Source organism: Pongo pygmaeus, chromosome 8 (genome assembly GCF_028885625.2).
Source record: "Pongo pygmaeus isolate AG05252 chromosome 8, NHGRI_mPonPyg2-v2.0_pri, whole genome shotgun sequence".
Lineage (NCBI taxonomy): Eukaryota > Metazoa > Chordata > Mammalia > Primates > Hominidae > Pongo > Pongo pygmaeus.
The window spans coordinates 68,868,571-68,886,702 of record NC_072381.2 but is presented as its reverse complement, the minus strand read 5'-3'; the positions used below and the strand labels follow the sequence as shown (position 1 = coordinate 68,886,702).

The 18,132-nt window shown below is 43.1% G+C and overlaps 1 protein-coding gene across 3 annotated transcripts in view; it reads right to left on the bottom strand.

Annotated features, from left to right (window-relative positions):
• ANXA7 (annexin A7) overlaps positions 1-13,490 on the bottom strand; it is a 37,754-nt gene extending 24,264 nt beyond the window's left edge. Inside the window, exons 1-2 of one of the 3 annotated variants that reach the window (XM_054503767.1) lie at positions 13,388-13,490; positions 548-602 (exon numbers count right to left, since the gene is read on the bottom strand). In XM_054503767.1, the coding sequence (XP_054359742.1) occupies positions 548-601 (54 nt within the window). In that variant the 5' untranslated portion in view covers position 602; positions 13,388-13,490. The remainder of the gene's footprint in view (positions 1-547; positions 603-13,387) is intronic. The other 2 variants (XM_054503766.2, XM_063670486.1) reach the window with 2 other exon arrangements.
• Positions 13,491-18,132: the final 4,642 nt, after the last annotated feature.

Here is an 18,132-nt window from a genome sequence, read left to right as displayed (position 1 = left end):
AAAACGTACTCCAAGTCTAAGAACTACAAATCCACTGCAATTTATCTCTGGATCTAGCCAAGCCGTTAATTATTTTAAACATTCTAACACAAAGGTTAAGACGCAGTGATATTATGACTCAAGGGTACTAAAAAAAAAAAAAAAGAACCAGTGATTCATGGGATGGATTTTGCTTACATCCATGTTTTATTGGCTCATACAGCGGTTAACATTTTTTAAAACTAACTCCTAAATTTTGAAACTTAGGGCAATTTCACATAGAACCCAAGTTTCTGGCTTTACTTGAAGGGCTGGAGTATCTAGCAACACTGAGTGTGCCTCCCTCCATGGCTACACAGGGCTGGTGCTAAGCACCTGCCAGCTTTCAATAGGCAAAGCAAGACCTCTCTAGTCCCCCCCACAATCGCCTTTGCTCACTTGTTCTACGCAGTACCTCTGAGCATCTGAATTTATGATCCCTGCTCTAGCATATCTGTAAGATCTGACATGGGCCAGTCCCAAACAACACCTGTTTTAAGGATGTGAGGTATTAAGTGGCAATACTTACAGGATATCCAGGGAAAGGTGGGTAGCCTGTTGGGGGATAGCCTGGGTATGACATTCTGTAACAACAATAAAAAACGTCCTCTGTTAAGTTTTTTTTGTTTGTTTTTGTTTTTTTTTTTTTGAGACGGAGTCTCGCTCTGTCACCAGGTTGGAGTGCAGTGGCGTGATTTTGGCTCACTGCAACCTCTGCCTCCTGGGTTCAAGCGATTCTCCTGCCTCAGCCTCCCGAGTAGCTGGGACTACAGGTGCATGCCACCATGCCCAGCTAATTTTTATATTTTTAGTAGAGATGGAGTTTCACCATGTTGGCCAGGATGGTCTCAATCTCTTGACCTGGTGATCCACCTGCCTCGGCCTCCCAAAGTGCTGGGATTACAGGTGTGAGCCACCGCGCCCAGCCTGTAATTTCTTATAATGGTTAAGGCTTTTGAAAACATACAGATATACACACATATATACACATACACACACACACAACACACATACACACAAGGTTTTATGCAAAATATTTCTTTTCAAAAGAGTCTGGCATAAAATTAAAATGTGGATATTAGGGGTATAAGCAAAGCTTATTAAATGCTTATTTCATCATTCACACCAATGGAGTCAGTACAGTCTAGTAAGGTTCCAACTTTGTCATGCCATACAATTTTTGTCACATCTCAATTCTACCACTAGTATTATTCATGAACTGTTCTTTTCTCTTTTTTTTGGAGACGGAGTCTCACCCTGTTGCCCAGGCTGGAGTGTAGTGGCACAATCTCAGCTCACTGCAACCTCCGCCTCCTGGGTCCAAGTGATTCTCCTGCCTCAGCCTCCCAAGTAGCTGGGATTACAGGCGTCTGCCACCACGCTTGGCTAATTTTTTGTATTTTTAGTAGAGATGGGGTTTCACCATGTTGGCCAGGCCGGTCTTGAATGCCTAACCTCAGGTGAACCGCCCACCTTGGCCTCCCAAAGTGCTGGGATTACAGGCGTGAGCCACCTCACCCGGCCAAGGCTTCATCTTGGAAGCAGAGGGCAGTCCTCACCAGATGCCAGCACCTTGATCTTGGACTTCCCAGCCTCCAGAACCACACCTGGCCAATCTATTTTTCTTTAAGCCAATTTTTTACTTCCGTTCATTTTAAAAGTATGCTTATCATCAGTATACTTTTAAATATCAGCATACTTTTAAATGGAAAACTTCCAGTAGTTTTCTTACCACAAATAGAAGGTAATATTAAAATAAATACTTAGCTATTACAATAAAAAGTCCTTTCTAGGTGCCACAGAAATCCCCTCATATGGTGATATAACCACATTATGGGAAACAGTGGTACAATGGCTAAGAGTTAACATTCTGGAGTCACATATACGTGGATTAAACCCTAGCTTTCTTTTTTATAAACTTTTTATTTTTGAGACAAGGTCTCGCTCTGTCACCCAGGCTGGAGTATAGTGGCACAATCACAGCTTGCTGCAGCCTTGACCTCCTGGGCTCAGGTGATCCTCCCACCTCAACAGCCCCCCTCCCCACCCAGTAGCTGGGATCCTGGGCTCAGGTGATCCTCCCACCTCAACACCCCCCCTCCCCACCCCGTAGCTGGGATCACAGGTGCGTACCACCATGCCTGGTAAATTTTTGTATTTTTTTTGTAGAGATGGGGTTTCACCTTATTGCCCAGGCTGGTCTTGAACTCCTGGGCTCAAGCGATCCGCCTGCTTCAGCCCCTCAAAGTGCTGGGATTACAGGCATAAGCCACAGCGCCTAGCCTCAAATTACTGTTTTAATGACACTTTGAAAATAATTCCTGTGTAGTTATGCTACCAATTTGACACACATTAGGTCCATTTGTTTCATTTTGCTTTTGACTTTTAAGGTTTAAAAATTTTTTGATTTAGTTTTGTAATTATGTAAAACATTTTCTGGATTCTAAAGTCAAATCTACAAAACAAGATATGTTCAGAAACCTGTTAACTTCTAACCCTGTCCCTTACTATCTCCTACATATGATTACTTTTACAGTCTTCATTCCTTTTTGAAAATAACAACATAGGCCAGGCACAGTGGCTCATGCCTGTAAATCCCAGCACTTTGGAAGGCTGAGGCAGTAGAATCTCTTGCAGCTAGGAGTTTGAGATCAGCCTGGGCAACAAAGAAAGACCTCATCTCTACAAAAAGTAAAATAATTAGCCAGGCATGGTGGTGTGCAACTGTAGTGCCAGTTATTCAGAAGCCTGGACAGGAGGATCACTTGAGCCCAAGACTTCAAGGCTGCAGTGAGCTAGGATCGCACCACTGCACTCCAGCCTGGGCAACAGAATGAGACCGTGTCTCTTAAAAAAAAGAAAACAAAAAAAAAAACAACAAAAAAACACATAGTACTTCAGTGTGTGGATGTATCATGGCTTATTCAATGGCAGACATCTGAGTTATTTCTAGTCTTTTAACTATTACAGTCTTGCAATGAACAGCCGTGTACAAGTATCTCTGTGTATATTTTGCCAATATTATCTTCGGGGAAGATTCCTAGAAATGGCATTGCTGAGAAGAGGTAAAGGTGAATGTGATACTGCCCAATTCCCCTCCAGAGGGGCTGTACCAATTTGCATTTTCACCAGCCCTGCCAACAGAATTTTCCATCTAACATCCTGGATTTCCAGTTGTGTGAATATGGGCAAGTTACTTAGCTTCTCAAAGGAAGTTACTTAGCCTGTTAAGGCCTTCATTTCTTCATCTATAAAATGGGACGTGAACGTACCTACTTAAGGATGTTGTTGTAAGAATTAAGTAAAAGAACAAAGGCAAAACATTTAGCAGTGCCTGCAATAAAGTCCTCAGTAAATGTTAACTGCTATGATCACAGAGAACTGTGAAAGATTATGCAAGAATATTAAAAAATAATTAGCATGAAGTTTGGCTTTTATTAACTCATTATAACACTTTCAGTACATTTACTTTCTCAATTTTATTAGACTTAGAATAATTTTAAAATTAGAATGCTTTCTGATGGAAAAAGAAAGTAGGGTGGTAGAGTCTGGTTAGTCTGAGATTAAGGAGGCATTCATATATTATCTATTCTGTGATAATAATGGTGATCAAAAGTTGATAGTCTTCTGATCAGCAAACGTAACACTGGAAATATCTTTTAAAAACTGCAGTCTGTACCAGAAAGTTTGAAAGTTATGTTCTTCAAAAGGTGCTCATTTCCATTTGGAAAAGTAAACAATAACCTGCACATCAAGTGATGTTAAGACATTACTATTTTTTTAGGCGTGATAATGGTATTATGATTTTCATCAAGTATTCTGATCTTTTAGAGATATACATTAAGTATTTACAAACCAAATGATACGATGTCAGAGATTATGCCAAAATAATATGCAGGAATATTATATATAATATAGTGCAGGAATTTAGACATAATAAGCAGTCAGGAGTTGATAACTGCTCATGCTGGGTGATAAGTACATGGGGATTCATTACACTCTCCTGTCCATTTTTTAAAAGATGGCTCATGTAAAATAAATGGAGCTAGTGTGGATAGAGACAAATATCCCCATATATATATATATCTTTTGCGTTTGAAGAAAACACTATTAACCTAAAGCAAATGTAAATAAACAGAGAAAAAAACAAACATTCAAAAGAATACCCTCAGCCTGATCAAATCTAAAATACAGCCAGGCGCAGTAGCTCATGCCTGTAATCTGAGCACTTTGGAAGCCAACGCAGGTGGATCACTTGAGGTCAGAGACCAGCCTGACCAACACGGTGAAACCCTGTCTCTATTAAAAATACAAAAATTAGGGCCGGGCGCAGTGGCTCACGCCTGTAATCCCAACACTTTGGGAGGCTGAGGAGGAGGATCACAAGGTCAGGACATTGAGGCCATCCACGCTAACACAATGAAACTCCATCTCTATAAAAAATCCAAAAAATTAGCCGGGCGTGGTGGCATGCGCCTGTAGTCCCAGCTACTTGGAAGGCTGAGGCAGGAGAATCCCTTGAACCCAGGAGGTGGAGGTTGCAGTGAGCCAAGATTGCACCACTGCACTCCAGCCTGGGCCACAGAGCAAAACAGTCTCAAAAAAAAAAAAAAAGGCTGGATGCAGTGGCCCACGCCTATAATACACCCAGCACTTTCGGAGGCTGAGGCGGGTGGATCAACTGAGGTCAGGAGTTCGAGACCAGCCTGGCCAACATGGTGAAACCCTGTCTCTACTAAAAATACAAAAATTAGCCAGGCGTGGTGGCATGTGCCTGTAAGCCCAGCTACTCAGGAGGCTGAGGCAGAATTGCTTGAACCCAGGAGGCGGAGGTTGCAGTTAGCCGAGATCACGCCACTGCACTCCAGCCTGGGCAATAGGGCAAAACTCCATTTCAACAACGACAAAAAAAAAATCTAAAATACTATTAGTGATCAGATATAATATACCTGGCAAATACATCTATATAAAGTCAGTAATCACTTTTTTGGCATCTACAAGAAAACATTGCTACAAGTGGAGAGTGAATGATCAAAGGTTTAAACCAGGCTTTTAAAGGTGCTAGACACAGGCAAGAAAGTAGAACAATGTTATTTGCAAGGCAAAAGGTGGGACGTAACTGTGAGACGGATGATCACCAAAATAGACTAAGGAGCAGATTAAGACAGAAGTCAATTAGGAGGCTTTCTGTACGTGTAGAATAAAATACTCATCATTCTCCACCACACCACTCTTAACATCCTTTATCTGTCAATAGCACCACTACTTAAATTACCTAATACTCCAGTATAGTAAGAAACCCAGTATTTTTCTCTTTTTTTTTTTTTTTGAGACAGAGTTTTGCTCTTGTCACCCGGGCTGGAGTGCAGTGGCGCGATCTCAGCTCACTGCAACCTCCGCCTCCTGGGTTCAAGCAATTCTCCTGCCTCAGCCTCCCGAGTAACTGGGATTACAGGCGCCCACCACCACACCCGGCTAATTTATTGTATTTTAGTAGAGACAGGGTTTCGTCATGTTGGCCAGGCTGGTCTCGAACTCCTGACCTCAGGTGATCTGGCCGCCTCAGCCTCCCAAAGTGCTGGGATCACAGGCATGAGCCACTGCACCCGGCCAAAACCAGTATTTTTCTATCCATCCTTTGTAATGCCTCTTCTGTAATTTCTGTTCTCATGGTCATATACTTAGACCCTAAGTTTCATCACTTGATGCCTATCTTACTAAAACTCCTCCTGTGTTTATATTCTTGCTTATACTCTCTCACCCTCCCAATTTTCTCAGACACTGTCACTAGCTAAACTTTCCTAAAATGCTGCTCTTTCAGCAAATTGCTCTTCAGCTCAAAAATCATCAATGACTACTGCTGGAGTATCAAATGAAAATTAATTGGCCTGATATTCAGGTCTCCTTAGTACTGGCTCCAATTATTATTATTATATATATATTTTTGAGATGGTTTCTTGCTCTATCGCCCAGGCTGGAGTGTAGTAGCATGACATCAGCTCACTGTAGCCTCGAATTCCTGGGCTCAGATGATCCTCTCATCTCAGTCTCCTGAAGAGCTGAGACTACAGGCGCACACCACCATACCTGGCTAATTTTTTTTTATTTTTAGTAAAGACAGGGTTTCGCCATGCTGCCCAGGCTGGTCTTGAACTCCTGGGTTCAAGAGATCCACCTGCCTCAGCCTCCCAGAGTGCTAGGATTACAGGCATGAGCCACCACACCCAGACTCTATTTACCTATTTAACTCATTTCTTACCAACACCTAACCCTCAACGCGAAATCTCTACCACTTGAACCATTCCCAGCATTCCTTTGCTTAAGCCATTCTTATCATTAACTGACTTGGCCCTCAAGCCTGGGCTTACTCACCCCTCCTATCTAGCTCAAGTCTCTCTTCCTTCTTTGAACAACATAGTTGACCAAAATAGTGTTTCTCAATGTTTTCCTTTTGAGACAGTCTTGCTCTGTTGCCCAGGCTGGAATGCAGTGGCACAATCTCGGGTCACTGCAGCCTCCGCCTCCTGGGTTCAAGCGATTCTCCTCCTTCAGCATTCCAAGTAGCTGAGACTACAGGTGCGCACTACCGCACCTGCTTAATTTTTGCATTTTTAGTGGAGACGGAGTTTCACCATGTTGGCCAGGCTGGTCACAAACTCCTGACCCCAAGTGATCTGCCTGCCTCAGCCTCCCAAAGCGCTGGGATTACAGGCGTGAGCCACCGCACCTGGCCTCAAACTTTAATGTGTATATGAATCCCTAGGGATCGTGTTAAAATAGAGACTTTAATTCAGTAGCTCCAGGATGGGGCCTGAGATTCTGCATTTCTAAAGCTTTCAGGTGATATGGATTCTGCAGGTCTGTGATTCACACTCTGATACCAGAATACTTTGGGATTTCTGGATCTACACCTAATTTTCTAAATTTGTAAATATACGTTTTGGCACTTTTCATCAATACAGCTGTAAATGATTCATATTTCTTTTATATCAGATGCCAAATAAACCCAACTCAAGACAACATTTATGAAAGTCCACTGTGTAATGAGCACTGTCCTAGGTGCTGATAGAAAGATGGAGAATAAGTATTCAGCCTTTTGAGTACACAGTATAGGAAAATGAGATAATATAGTGTCCCTTATGACAGGAACACAGGATAGAAGCTAAAAATGTGCTGAATTGAGAATAAATGGACATAGGTTGAATCAAGGCTATAAGTCAATAAGAAACATAAAATGATATGAAAACTGACCCAGTCAATTCTAAAATAATCATTTGGGATCCCAAAGGGCTGGATATAAAAACAGGGACAGGCTGAAATTTTTTGCTTTTTTCTTTTCTAAGCCTGGGTTTGTATAAAGAGTAAAGGACTGGCAAAAGCTCTAAAGAATGGTCAGATAGGCCGGGTGCAGTGGCTCACACCTATAATCCCAAAACTCAGGGAGGCCAAGGTGGGAGGACTGCTTGAGCCAAGGAGTTAAAGACCATCCTGGGCGACATAGTAAGACCTCGTCCCTACAAAAACATTTTAAAAATTACCCAGTGCAGCGGCGCCCACCTGTAGTCCAAACTATTCAGGAAGCTGAGGTGGGAGAATTGCTTGAGGCCAGGAGGTCAAGGCTGCAGTGAGTCGTGTTTGCACCACTGCACTCCAGTTGAAAGACAAGACAAGACAAGGAAAAAGAAAAAAAAAAAAAAAAAAAGAAAGAAAGAAAAAGAAAAGTAGATAGACCAAGGGCAAAAGGGTCAGGGTCAAAATAAAGGAAAAAAAATCTGAAAATAATTTATGAGATAAATTAATAGTAATTTGAAAGGCAATATGCAGTTACAGTACCAAAGACATCATAAGCAATTTAAATTTCTAAGTCTCAAGAAATTGTTCCAGTGACAAGACCTATATCTAAATTCTTTAGCTACTATCTTAAATCTTACCTTTACGAGCCTGGAGGAATTATGTCAACAAAAATGAAAACAAGGCAAAGATTATCTGTATATAATAAAAATTAAAGCTATTTTAAGAAAGTGAATTTTGGTACATGTTGAAAAATAATTATATAAAAGACTAGAATTCAATTCCATTTCCAGGAATGTACCTTATAGAAATACTTGCACAAGGGCAAAATTATATACGTACAAGGCTATTCACTGCAGCATTTTTGTAATAGGAAAAGGTTAAAAACCATGTGAACGTCCATCAGTAAGGGACAGGTGTCATCCCAGGGATGCTGGAATGATTTAACATATGCAAGTCAATAAATGTGATGTATCACATAAAGATAATTAAAAACAAAAACCATATGATCATCTCAATAGATGCAGAAAAAGCATTCAACAAAATCCAGCATCTTTTACAATAAAAAATTCAACAAATGAGGCATAGAAAAGACCTAACTCAAAATAATAAAAGCCATATATGACGACAAAGACAACATCATACTGAACGGGGAAAAGTTGAAAGCATTCCCCCTGAGAACAGGAACAAGACAAGAATGTCCACTTTCACCACTCCTATTCGACATAGTTCTGGAAGTACTAGCCAGAGGGAAAGCAAGGGAAAGCAATAAAGTGTATCCAAATTGGAAAAGAGGAAGTCAAACTATCACTGTTTGCAGATATTATGACTGTATACCAAAGAAATCCTAAAGACTCCAACAGACTCTTAGATTTGATAAATGAAATCAGTAAAGTCTCAGGTTACAAAACCAATGTACACAAATCAGTAGCACTGCTATATACCAAAAACGTCCAAGCTGAGAATCAAATCAAGAACTCTATCTCTTTTATAATAGCTGCAAAAATAAAAAATAAAAAATAGAATACCTAGGAATATGCTTCACCAAGGAGATGACAGATCTCTACAAGGAGAACTACAAAATACTGCTGAAAGAAATCACAGATGACATAAATGGAAACTCATCCCATGCTCATGGATTGAAAGAATCAATATTGTGAAAATGACCATACTGCCCAAAGCAATCTACAGATGCAATGCAATTCCCATCAAAATACCAAGATCATTTTTCACAGAATTAGAAAAAACAATCCTAAAATTAATATGGAACAAAAAAGAGCCTGAATAGCTAAAGCAATTCTAAGCAAAAAGACAAATCTGGAGACATCACATTACCAGACTTCAAATACACTACAAGCCTATAGCTACCACAACAGCATGGTACTAGTTTAAAAGTAGGCACATAGACCAATGGAACAGAATAGAGAACTCAGAAATAAAGCCAAATACATATAGCCAACTGCTCTTTGACAAAGCACACAAAAACAAAAATTGGGGAACGGACACCCTATTTAATAAATGATGCTGGGAAAACTGGCAAGCCACATGAAGAATGAAACTGGATCCCTAACTATCACCCAATGCAAAAATCAACTCAAGTTGATAAAAGATTTAAATATAAGACTTGACACTATAAAAATTCTAGAACATTGGAAACAGTCTTCTAAACACTGGCCTAGGCAAAAAATTCATGACTAAGACACCAAAAACAAACACAACAAAAACAAAAATAAATAGATGGGACCTAATTAAACTAAAAAGCTTCTGCACAGCAAAAGAAATAATCAACAGAGTAAACAGACCACCCACAGAATGAGAGAAAATATTTGCAAATTATGCATCCAACAAAGGACTAGTATCCAGAATCTACAAGGAATTCAAATCACAAAGAAAAAAAAAAACAATTGCATTAAAAACTGAGCAAAGGACATGAACAGACATTTCTCAAAAGAAGATATACAAATGGCCAAAAAACATGAAATAATCATTAATTATTCAACATCATTAATTCTTAGGGAAATGCAAATTAACCACAATGAGATACCACCTTGCTCCTACAGGAATGGTTATTCTTGAAAAGTAAAAAAATTGGCTGGACGCGGTAGCCCACGTCTGTAATCCCAGCACTTTGGGAGGCCCAGGTGGGTGATCACCTGAGGTTGGGAGTTTGAAACCAGCCTGACCAACATGGAGAAACCCGTCTCTACCAAAAATAACAAAATTAGCTGGGCATGGTGGCGCCTGCCTGTAATTCCAGCTACTTGGGAGGCTGAGTCAGGAGAATTGCTTGAATCCGGGAGGCGGAGGTTGGGGTGAGCCGAGATCACGCCATTGCACTCCAGCCTGGCAACAAGAGCGAGACTCCATCTCAAAAAAAAAAAAAAAAAAAAAAAAAAAAAAAAAGTCAACAATAGATGTTGGTGTGGATGTGGGGAAAAGAGACCGCTTATTACACTACTATACAGCCTCTACAGAAAACAGTATGGAGACTCCTCAAAGAGCTTAAAAAAAAAAAAGATCTACCATTCAATCCAGAAATTCCACTGCTGGGTATCTACCCAAAGGAAAGAAAGTCATTATATGAAAAAGACTTTTGCACATGTATATTTATAGCAGCACAATTCACAACTGCAAAGATGCGGAACCAATCTAAGTGCCCATCAACTGAGTGAATAAAGAAAATGTGGTATATATAAACCATGGAATACTACTCAGCCATTAAAAGGAACAAAATAATGTCTTTTACAGCAACTTGGATGAAGCTGGAGGCCATTTTTCTAAGTGAAGTAACACAGGGGTGGAAAACCAAAAGCCGTATGTTCTCACTTTGTAAGTGGAAGCTAAGCTATGAGTATGCAAAGACATAGGTATGAAGTGATATAATGGACTTTAGAGACTCAGAAAGGGGAGGGTGAAAGGCGGCTAGGAATCAAAAACTACACATTAGGCACAATGTACGTTACTCGGGTGACTAAAATCTCAGAATTCACCACCATACAATTCATCCATGTAACAAAAAACCACTTGTACTCCAAAAGCTGTTGAAATTTTATCTTTTTTGTTTTTGGAGATGGAGTCTTGCTCTATCATCCAGGCTGGAGTGCAGTGGTGTGATCTCCACTCATTGCAACCTCCATCTCCCAGGTTCAAGCGATTCTCCTGTCTCAACCTCCCGAGAAGCTGGGACTACAAGCACGTGCCACCGCACCGGGCTAAATTTTGTATTTTTAGTAGAGACAGGGTTTCATCATGTTGGCCAGGCTAGTCTCGAACTCCTGACCTCAGGTGATCCACCCACCTCGGCCTCCCAAAGTTCTGGGATTACAGGCGTGAGCCACTGTGCGGGGCCATTGCTGAAATTTTTTAAAAGGAGGGACACGTGAAACAGATTATGGATAGCCATACAAGGTGGTGTTATGTGGTTATTAAAAATGAGGCAGCTTTTTTTTACCCATATATGAAACCATCTGTAACACGTATTAATGGAAAAAAAAGGCAAAGTGAAAAACTGCATAGTGTGCTGCCATATGTGTAAAAAATGCACTGATTTTGACTTATAGAATATCCCTGAAAGGACACTCAAGGAAGTAGAAAACAGTGACTGCTTCCTGGATGAAGAGCTGGGACACAATGGAGAAGACTATTTACTTTTCTTTTTTCTTTTTTTGAGATGGAGTCTAGCTCTGTTGCCAGGCTGGAGTGCAGTGGCGCGATCTCAGCTCACTGCAACCTCCGCCTCCGAGGTTCAAGCGATTCTTGTGCCTCAACCTCCTGAGTAGCTGGGACTACAGACGCACGCCACCACGCGGCTAATTTTTGTATTTTTAGTAGAGACGGGGTTTCACCGTGTTAGTCAGGATGGTCTCGATCTCCTGACTTCGTGATCCTCCCGCCTAGGCCTCTCAAAGTGCTGGGATTACAGGCGAGAGCCACTGCGCCCGGCCGAGACTTACTTTTCAAAGTACTTTAGCCCTTTTAGAATTGTACATATATCATTTATTCAAGAGGCAGATTTTAAACGTTTTTGTAAAAAGCTAAATAACACCCAGAGTGACTCAAAAAATTTCTCAACTTTGCCCAAGTGAATAGTAAGTCTAGAGTTTTTTGGGGTTTTTTTTGAGACAGAGTTTCTCTCTGCCGCCCAGGCTGGAGTGCAGTGGCAATCTCGGCTCACTGCAACCTCTGCCTCCCGGGTTCAAGCGACTCTCTTGCCTCAGCCTCCAGAGTAGCTGGGATTACAGGCGCGCGCCACCACGCCCAGCTAATTTTTGTATTTTTAAGTAGAGACGGGGTTTCACCGTGTTGGTCAAGCTGGTCTCAAACTCCTCCTGACCTCGTGAATCTCCCGCCTCGGCCTCCCAAAGTGCTAGGACTACAGGCGTGAGCCACCGCGCCCGGGTTTTTTTTTTTAAACGTTCTCTGTTAGCAACCACTTTTAAAAGACTAGAAAATCATTTTTGGTTTTCCAAACCATCTCCACCCAGTGAGTCAGTTAGTAAAAGGGCTGGGTCTCACCGTTTCTCATTGATGGCATGAAGCCCAGGAACCCAAGAGGCAGCTGTTGCAAATTTATGGGGAAAAAAAATACACGAAACAGGAAGGGTGACTGAAGATACGCGCAACACCGAATACAATTTTGCAAAACCGGCTTCTAGGTATGGTAGGATCATTTAAATCGGTCAGTGATTTGGAGAAAGAACGTGGAGGCATGGCTAGTCCTCTGCACGGACAGGTAGGTAGCCAACCACCAGTGACGACTGAAAGTTTGCAGTGGCCAAAATTATCTCTTTTACCTATTCAGTGCTTGAAACTCTTTCTTTGCCTGGAAGGTAACTCATTACACTCATCATCTAATTCGGACACATTTAGCAGACTAGCTGGCCATCAGCTGGCAAAAATTAGGCCGTTTACGGCATTCGGAAGATAACAGCGTCATGTCTGTCACTTTACGGTGGACAACAGCCATCTACCTCTGCACCTTGGTTTCCTTGCGCAGTGTTTGCACAGGATGAGCTAATTTCAACACACATTTGCTGCTGGTCGGGGAACAGGAATCAAATCTGGAATGCTATTCTAGAATAGCTTCCAAGAACTGTAAACGAGAACCAGTGTACGACCTTGGCCTGGCGCATTCTGTCCTACGGTTCACTAAACAGTAAAAATTTCCCAAGTTTCCCTAAATTCGCTGTGTCACCGGAAAGTACAGCCACTACCAGTTAGACGGCTTTCAGCACTGCCCGTGCGTTTCCCTACTCAGCCTCCCGCGAGGCAGCTGGGCCACGCTGCGGCCTCAGCCCCTCCACCTGCCCGAGGGCGGGGCGCCACTGGTCCCTGGGATTTCCAAACGGACCGAAGGGCTTCCCGTAAGCCAGGCCGGCCGCCTCACCCACGCCACCCCAACACACCCCGGCCAGCAGCCCGGCTACAAGACGCGCAAACCGAGTCGCCGCCACCCGGGAGGCCCACACGGCCCTCCAGCCGCGCCCCACTAGCACCGGGACAGCGGCGCCCAGAGCGGGCCGAGGGCAAGACCACCGAGGTAGACGAGGTGGGAAGGGGAGGGGGCGCCGCTCCTCACCTGACCCCGGCAGCAGCGTCACAGCCCAACCCGGTCGCCCGCAAGATGGAGCCGGGGGCGGTCCCAGGGTGGGCGGGGCATCTCGCGAGCCCGTTAGGATCGCGGCTGCAGCCGGGAACGCCCCCGGAGCTGGAGAGGGCGGTGCGGGGAGCGGGCTGTCCCTGAGTCCCGCCCCTAGGCGCCACCTGAGGGAAAAAAACTCTCCCTTCAGGTGGCCCAGCGGATTTTTAATCACATTTATCTGTCACAAGGACCCTGCGCCAATCCCTTTTAAGGCTGCCTCAAGTCACCTAGGAAGTTGCAGCAGTCCTGGGGGTATCCCGGGCCGCTTCAGTGGTGGGCGGTAGAGCAGGGCTGAGACTGGGAGGCTGGTGCAGCCTCCCCGCCTCTGAAATGCCGTCCTCTAGGTATTTTCTGGGGATAAAGACGGCGTTTTTTGTTAGCCTCCTGTGAAAGTAATATTTGTGGGAAATCTTTAGTTGGAACTGTAGATGAACTAATCAAAATCACTCCCGAAGGGAGTTGTTAGGTGATTTTAGGCTCCCCTCGTGGCTAGAGCATTAAACACACATTAGCATTAAACATTTGAGGCAATTACAAGGACTCAGATCAGTATTTTACACTCGTTAAGGAATTTATATTACAGAGCAAAACCAATCAGCTACCTTTTAGAGTAAAAGGTAGTTTCTGGGTGTGGTCCCCCGAACAGCAGCGTCACCTGGAAACGTGTTAGTAATGCAGATTATTGAACTCCACCTTAGACCTACTGAATCAAACTCCCCGGGTGGTGCCCAGCAACCTGGTTTAACAAGCCCTCCAGGTGGTTCTGATGCACACTAAAGTTTGCACATCTGATGCACATCAACTTACTTATTCCTCTACACTTTTCTACCCAAAAGTTTCCTCATGGGGGTGGAATAGAGTGGATTACGATTTTAAATGGGAAGAGCAAGCAAAATATACACGGCTTCCAAATAGGTGTGTGGAGTGAAAAGTATTTGAGGCAGGTCATTGTCTCATTTAACAATGGTAGACAAAATGCACAACTCTCTAGGTGACCAGCATTAATTCCCTGGCGCCCAACAGTCTGTCTACCTGGAAAATAACAGGACTTTCTGTCCTACCTACCCCAGAGACCTCCAGGATTTAAGCCTTCCCTGAGAAGCCCACTCTTCATTCTACAGAGTTCCCTTTGTGAGCTCGTTCCAAACCCTCCCTCTGCCTTAATTACCACTGTAACAGGGTATTTGCCAAACCTCTTATTTCCAGCCCACTTTCCTGAGCTGCAGGAATAGTCCAATAGCCTACTACGACATTTGCCATTTCATCCTTTCAATTCATCCTTTCTTCCTAGCATAAAAGGCGTTACAGGATCAGAGACCCTTTCCTCCTGCTACCTCTGCTTAGAAAGCACTGCTCATCTTTTAACAATTACTCATCTAATTAGACTTGTTTTCAAGGTTGCTCATCTCCCTCTTGCTCCAATAAACTCTTCCTGATCTTCTTTTTTGTACTCAACTGGACCATTTAAATTTTTAAATTTTTTTGGAGACAGAGTCTTGCTCTGTCACCCAGGCTGGAGTGCTGTGGCGCAATCTAGGCTCACTGCAACCTCTGCCTACCAGGTTCAAGCGATTCTCATGCCTCAGCCTCCCGTGTAGCTAGCTGGGAGGCATGTGACCACGCCCAGCTAATTTTTTTGTATTTTTAGTACAGATGGGGTTTCGCCATGTTGGCCAGGCTGGTCTCGAACTCCTGGCCTCAAGCGATCCACCTGCCTCAGCCTCCCAAAGTGCTGGATGTATTACAGGCATAAGCCACCATACCTGGGTCAACATCTCTGAAGGCCATCGTATGTTCCAGAGTTCATGTGAAGTAAGAGCCATCATGCTTCGAATGTGAACATCCCACTGTATCAGAGTCTGTTGTTTTTGTTTGTTTTTGTAGTTTTGAGACACAGTCTCATTCTGTTGCCCAGGCTGGAGTGCAATGGCACGATCTCAGCTCATTGCAACCCCTGCTTCCCAGGTTCAAGGAATTCTCCTGCCTCAGCCTCCCAAGTAGCTGGGATTACAGGCATCCGCCACCACGCCCAGCTTTTTTTTTTTTTTTTTTTTTTTTAGACAGAATCTTGCTCTGTTGCCCAGGCTGGATGGAATGCAGTGGCATGATCTCAGCTCACTGTAAGCTCTGCCTCCTGGGTTCACGCCATTCTCCTGCCTCAGCCTCCCGAGTAGCTGGGACTACAGGTGTCCACCACCACGCCTGGCTAATTTTTTGTATTTTTAGTAGAGACAGAGTTTCACTGTGTTAGCCAGGATGGTCTCAATCTCCTGACCTCGTGATCCACCCACCTCAGCCTCCCAAAGTGCTAGGATTACAGGCGTGAGCCACCGCGTCCAGCCTAAATTTTTATATTTTTAATACAGACGGTGATTTGCCATGTTGGCCAGGCGAACTCCTGACCTCAGGTGATCCACCCACCTCGGCCTCCCAAAGTGCTGGGATTACAGGTGTGAGCCACCACGCCTGGCCCAGAGTCTGGTATTTAAGTACATATCCTTTTTGTTCCATTAGAATAGTAATTTTATCCCTCAGGGACACCTGACAACGTGTGGAGACATCTTTGGTTGTCACAACTGAGGGGAGGTGGTGGGGTTACTAGCATCTAGTGGGTGAAGGCCAAGGATTCTAAACAAAGTACATATCCTACAATGCCTACAGTCCCTACACAAAGAATTATTCAGCCCAAAAAGTCAATAGTGCTGAGGTTAAGAAACCCTGAGTCAGAGTGATCTTTCTAAAGAATAAATTGGGTCATGTAATTCCCATGATTAAACTTCTTTAATAGCTTCCCACTGGAACCAGAATAAAATAAAATCCAAACTCCTGATGATGGTCTATTAGGCCCTAGATAATCTGGTCCCTGCCTACATCGCTCATCTAATCCCTTTTCACTTTTTTTTTTTTTTTTTTTTTGAGACGGAGACTTGCTCTGTCGCCCAGGCTGGAGTGCGGTGGTGCAATCTCAGCTCACCGCAAGCTTCACCTCCCAGGTTCACCCCATTCTCCTGGCTTAGCCTCCCGAGTAGCTGGGACTAAAGGTGCCTGCCACCACGCCCAGCTAATTTTTTTATATTTTTAGTAGAGACGGGGTTTCACCATGTTAGCCAGGATGGTCTCGATCTCCTGACCTCGTGATCCACCTGCCTCGGCCTCCCAAAGTGCTGGGATTACAGGCGTGAGCCACGGCGCCTGGCCTTCACTTTCCTTAATCACTAACCTCTGAACACAGTGGCCTTCGGTCCAAACATACCAAGCTTGTGACCAAATGCACCAGATTCTCAGGACCTTGGCACTTGCTATTGTTTCTACTAGGAATGTTCTCCATGGTGTCATCTCAAATGTGGTCTCCTGGCTGGGTGAGTTGGCTCACATCTATAATCCTAGCACTTTGGGAGGCCCAAGACAGGCAGATCACTGAAACCCCGGAGTTGGAGACCAGCCTGGGCAACATGGCGAGACCCCATCTCTACAAAAAATACAAAAATTAGTCAGGCATAGTAGTGTGCACTTGTAATCCCATCTACTTAGGAGGTTCACAGGGGAGAATCACTTGAACCCAGGAGGCAGAGGCTGTAGTAAGCCAAGATCTCACTACTGCACTCCAGCCTGGGCAACAGAGCCTGACCCTATCTCAAAAGAACAAACAAAAAATGTCATCTCCTCAAGGTACTTCCTGAACATTAGTAGCTGCCACCAGCACAACCACTACTATCAGCTATGCTCATTATTTAATTTTCCTTATACCACTTAAAAGCATCTGAAATTCTGTGTGTTTACTGTTTCTGTCCCCATCTAGAATGTAAGCTCCTTGAGAACAGGGATATCTTTAGAGACTAGTAGTGAGTGTTTGATAAATAACTGATTGTCTGATTGACTACAATAGGGCCCCCAAAACCCAAGCCAACTAATTCATCTGGTGATCAGCCAAATACAGATTTATTTCCAACAAAAAACTGGCTCTGATAGACCTACTGAGAGAACCCATGTGCTACCCTAAAGGATTTTCAAAGGTAGTTTTGAAAATATTTTTTTCATTTCATATGCTGACTTTAGAAAACATAACTCCATTATATTGTCCTTGCTTATGTCAGTCTCCTATTAAGGGCAGAAGCCATCTTAGAATCCTCAGCATTTGACAATAAGCTAGGCATCTGGACTTTTATGTACTATCACCACCATTCTACTAAACTGGATGTTTTTGTGCCACCTGTTACTGTGTAGTTTCTAATTATATTCTGGCTGACAGATACATCACCCTTCATCCATCACAATCAGCAAACAAATCCTACAGATTTTACTTTCATGTTCTACCTGCAAAATGTCACTACTTATTTACTTTACTTGTAGTTAAAAATTACCTCTTGCTCTCCATACCTACTGATATAATCTTAGCGGACACCTACATTATCTCTTGTCTGAACCGTGACAATAGTGTCCTAACTGGATTTTCCATTACCAAACCATCTTACACACTACTGCTAGTTCAATCTGTGTTACTGAGCAAAATTCAAAATGATATTTATCAAATAATAGCTATTAAGGACATACTATTTGCTAGGTACTGTGTTAAGGATTTAAATCTCCTTATTTTTTACATTCTCTAAGATTAGAAAACTTTGGTAACAGCTTTATTGAAATATAATTCACCCACATAATGTGTACAATTCAATGATTTTTAG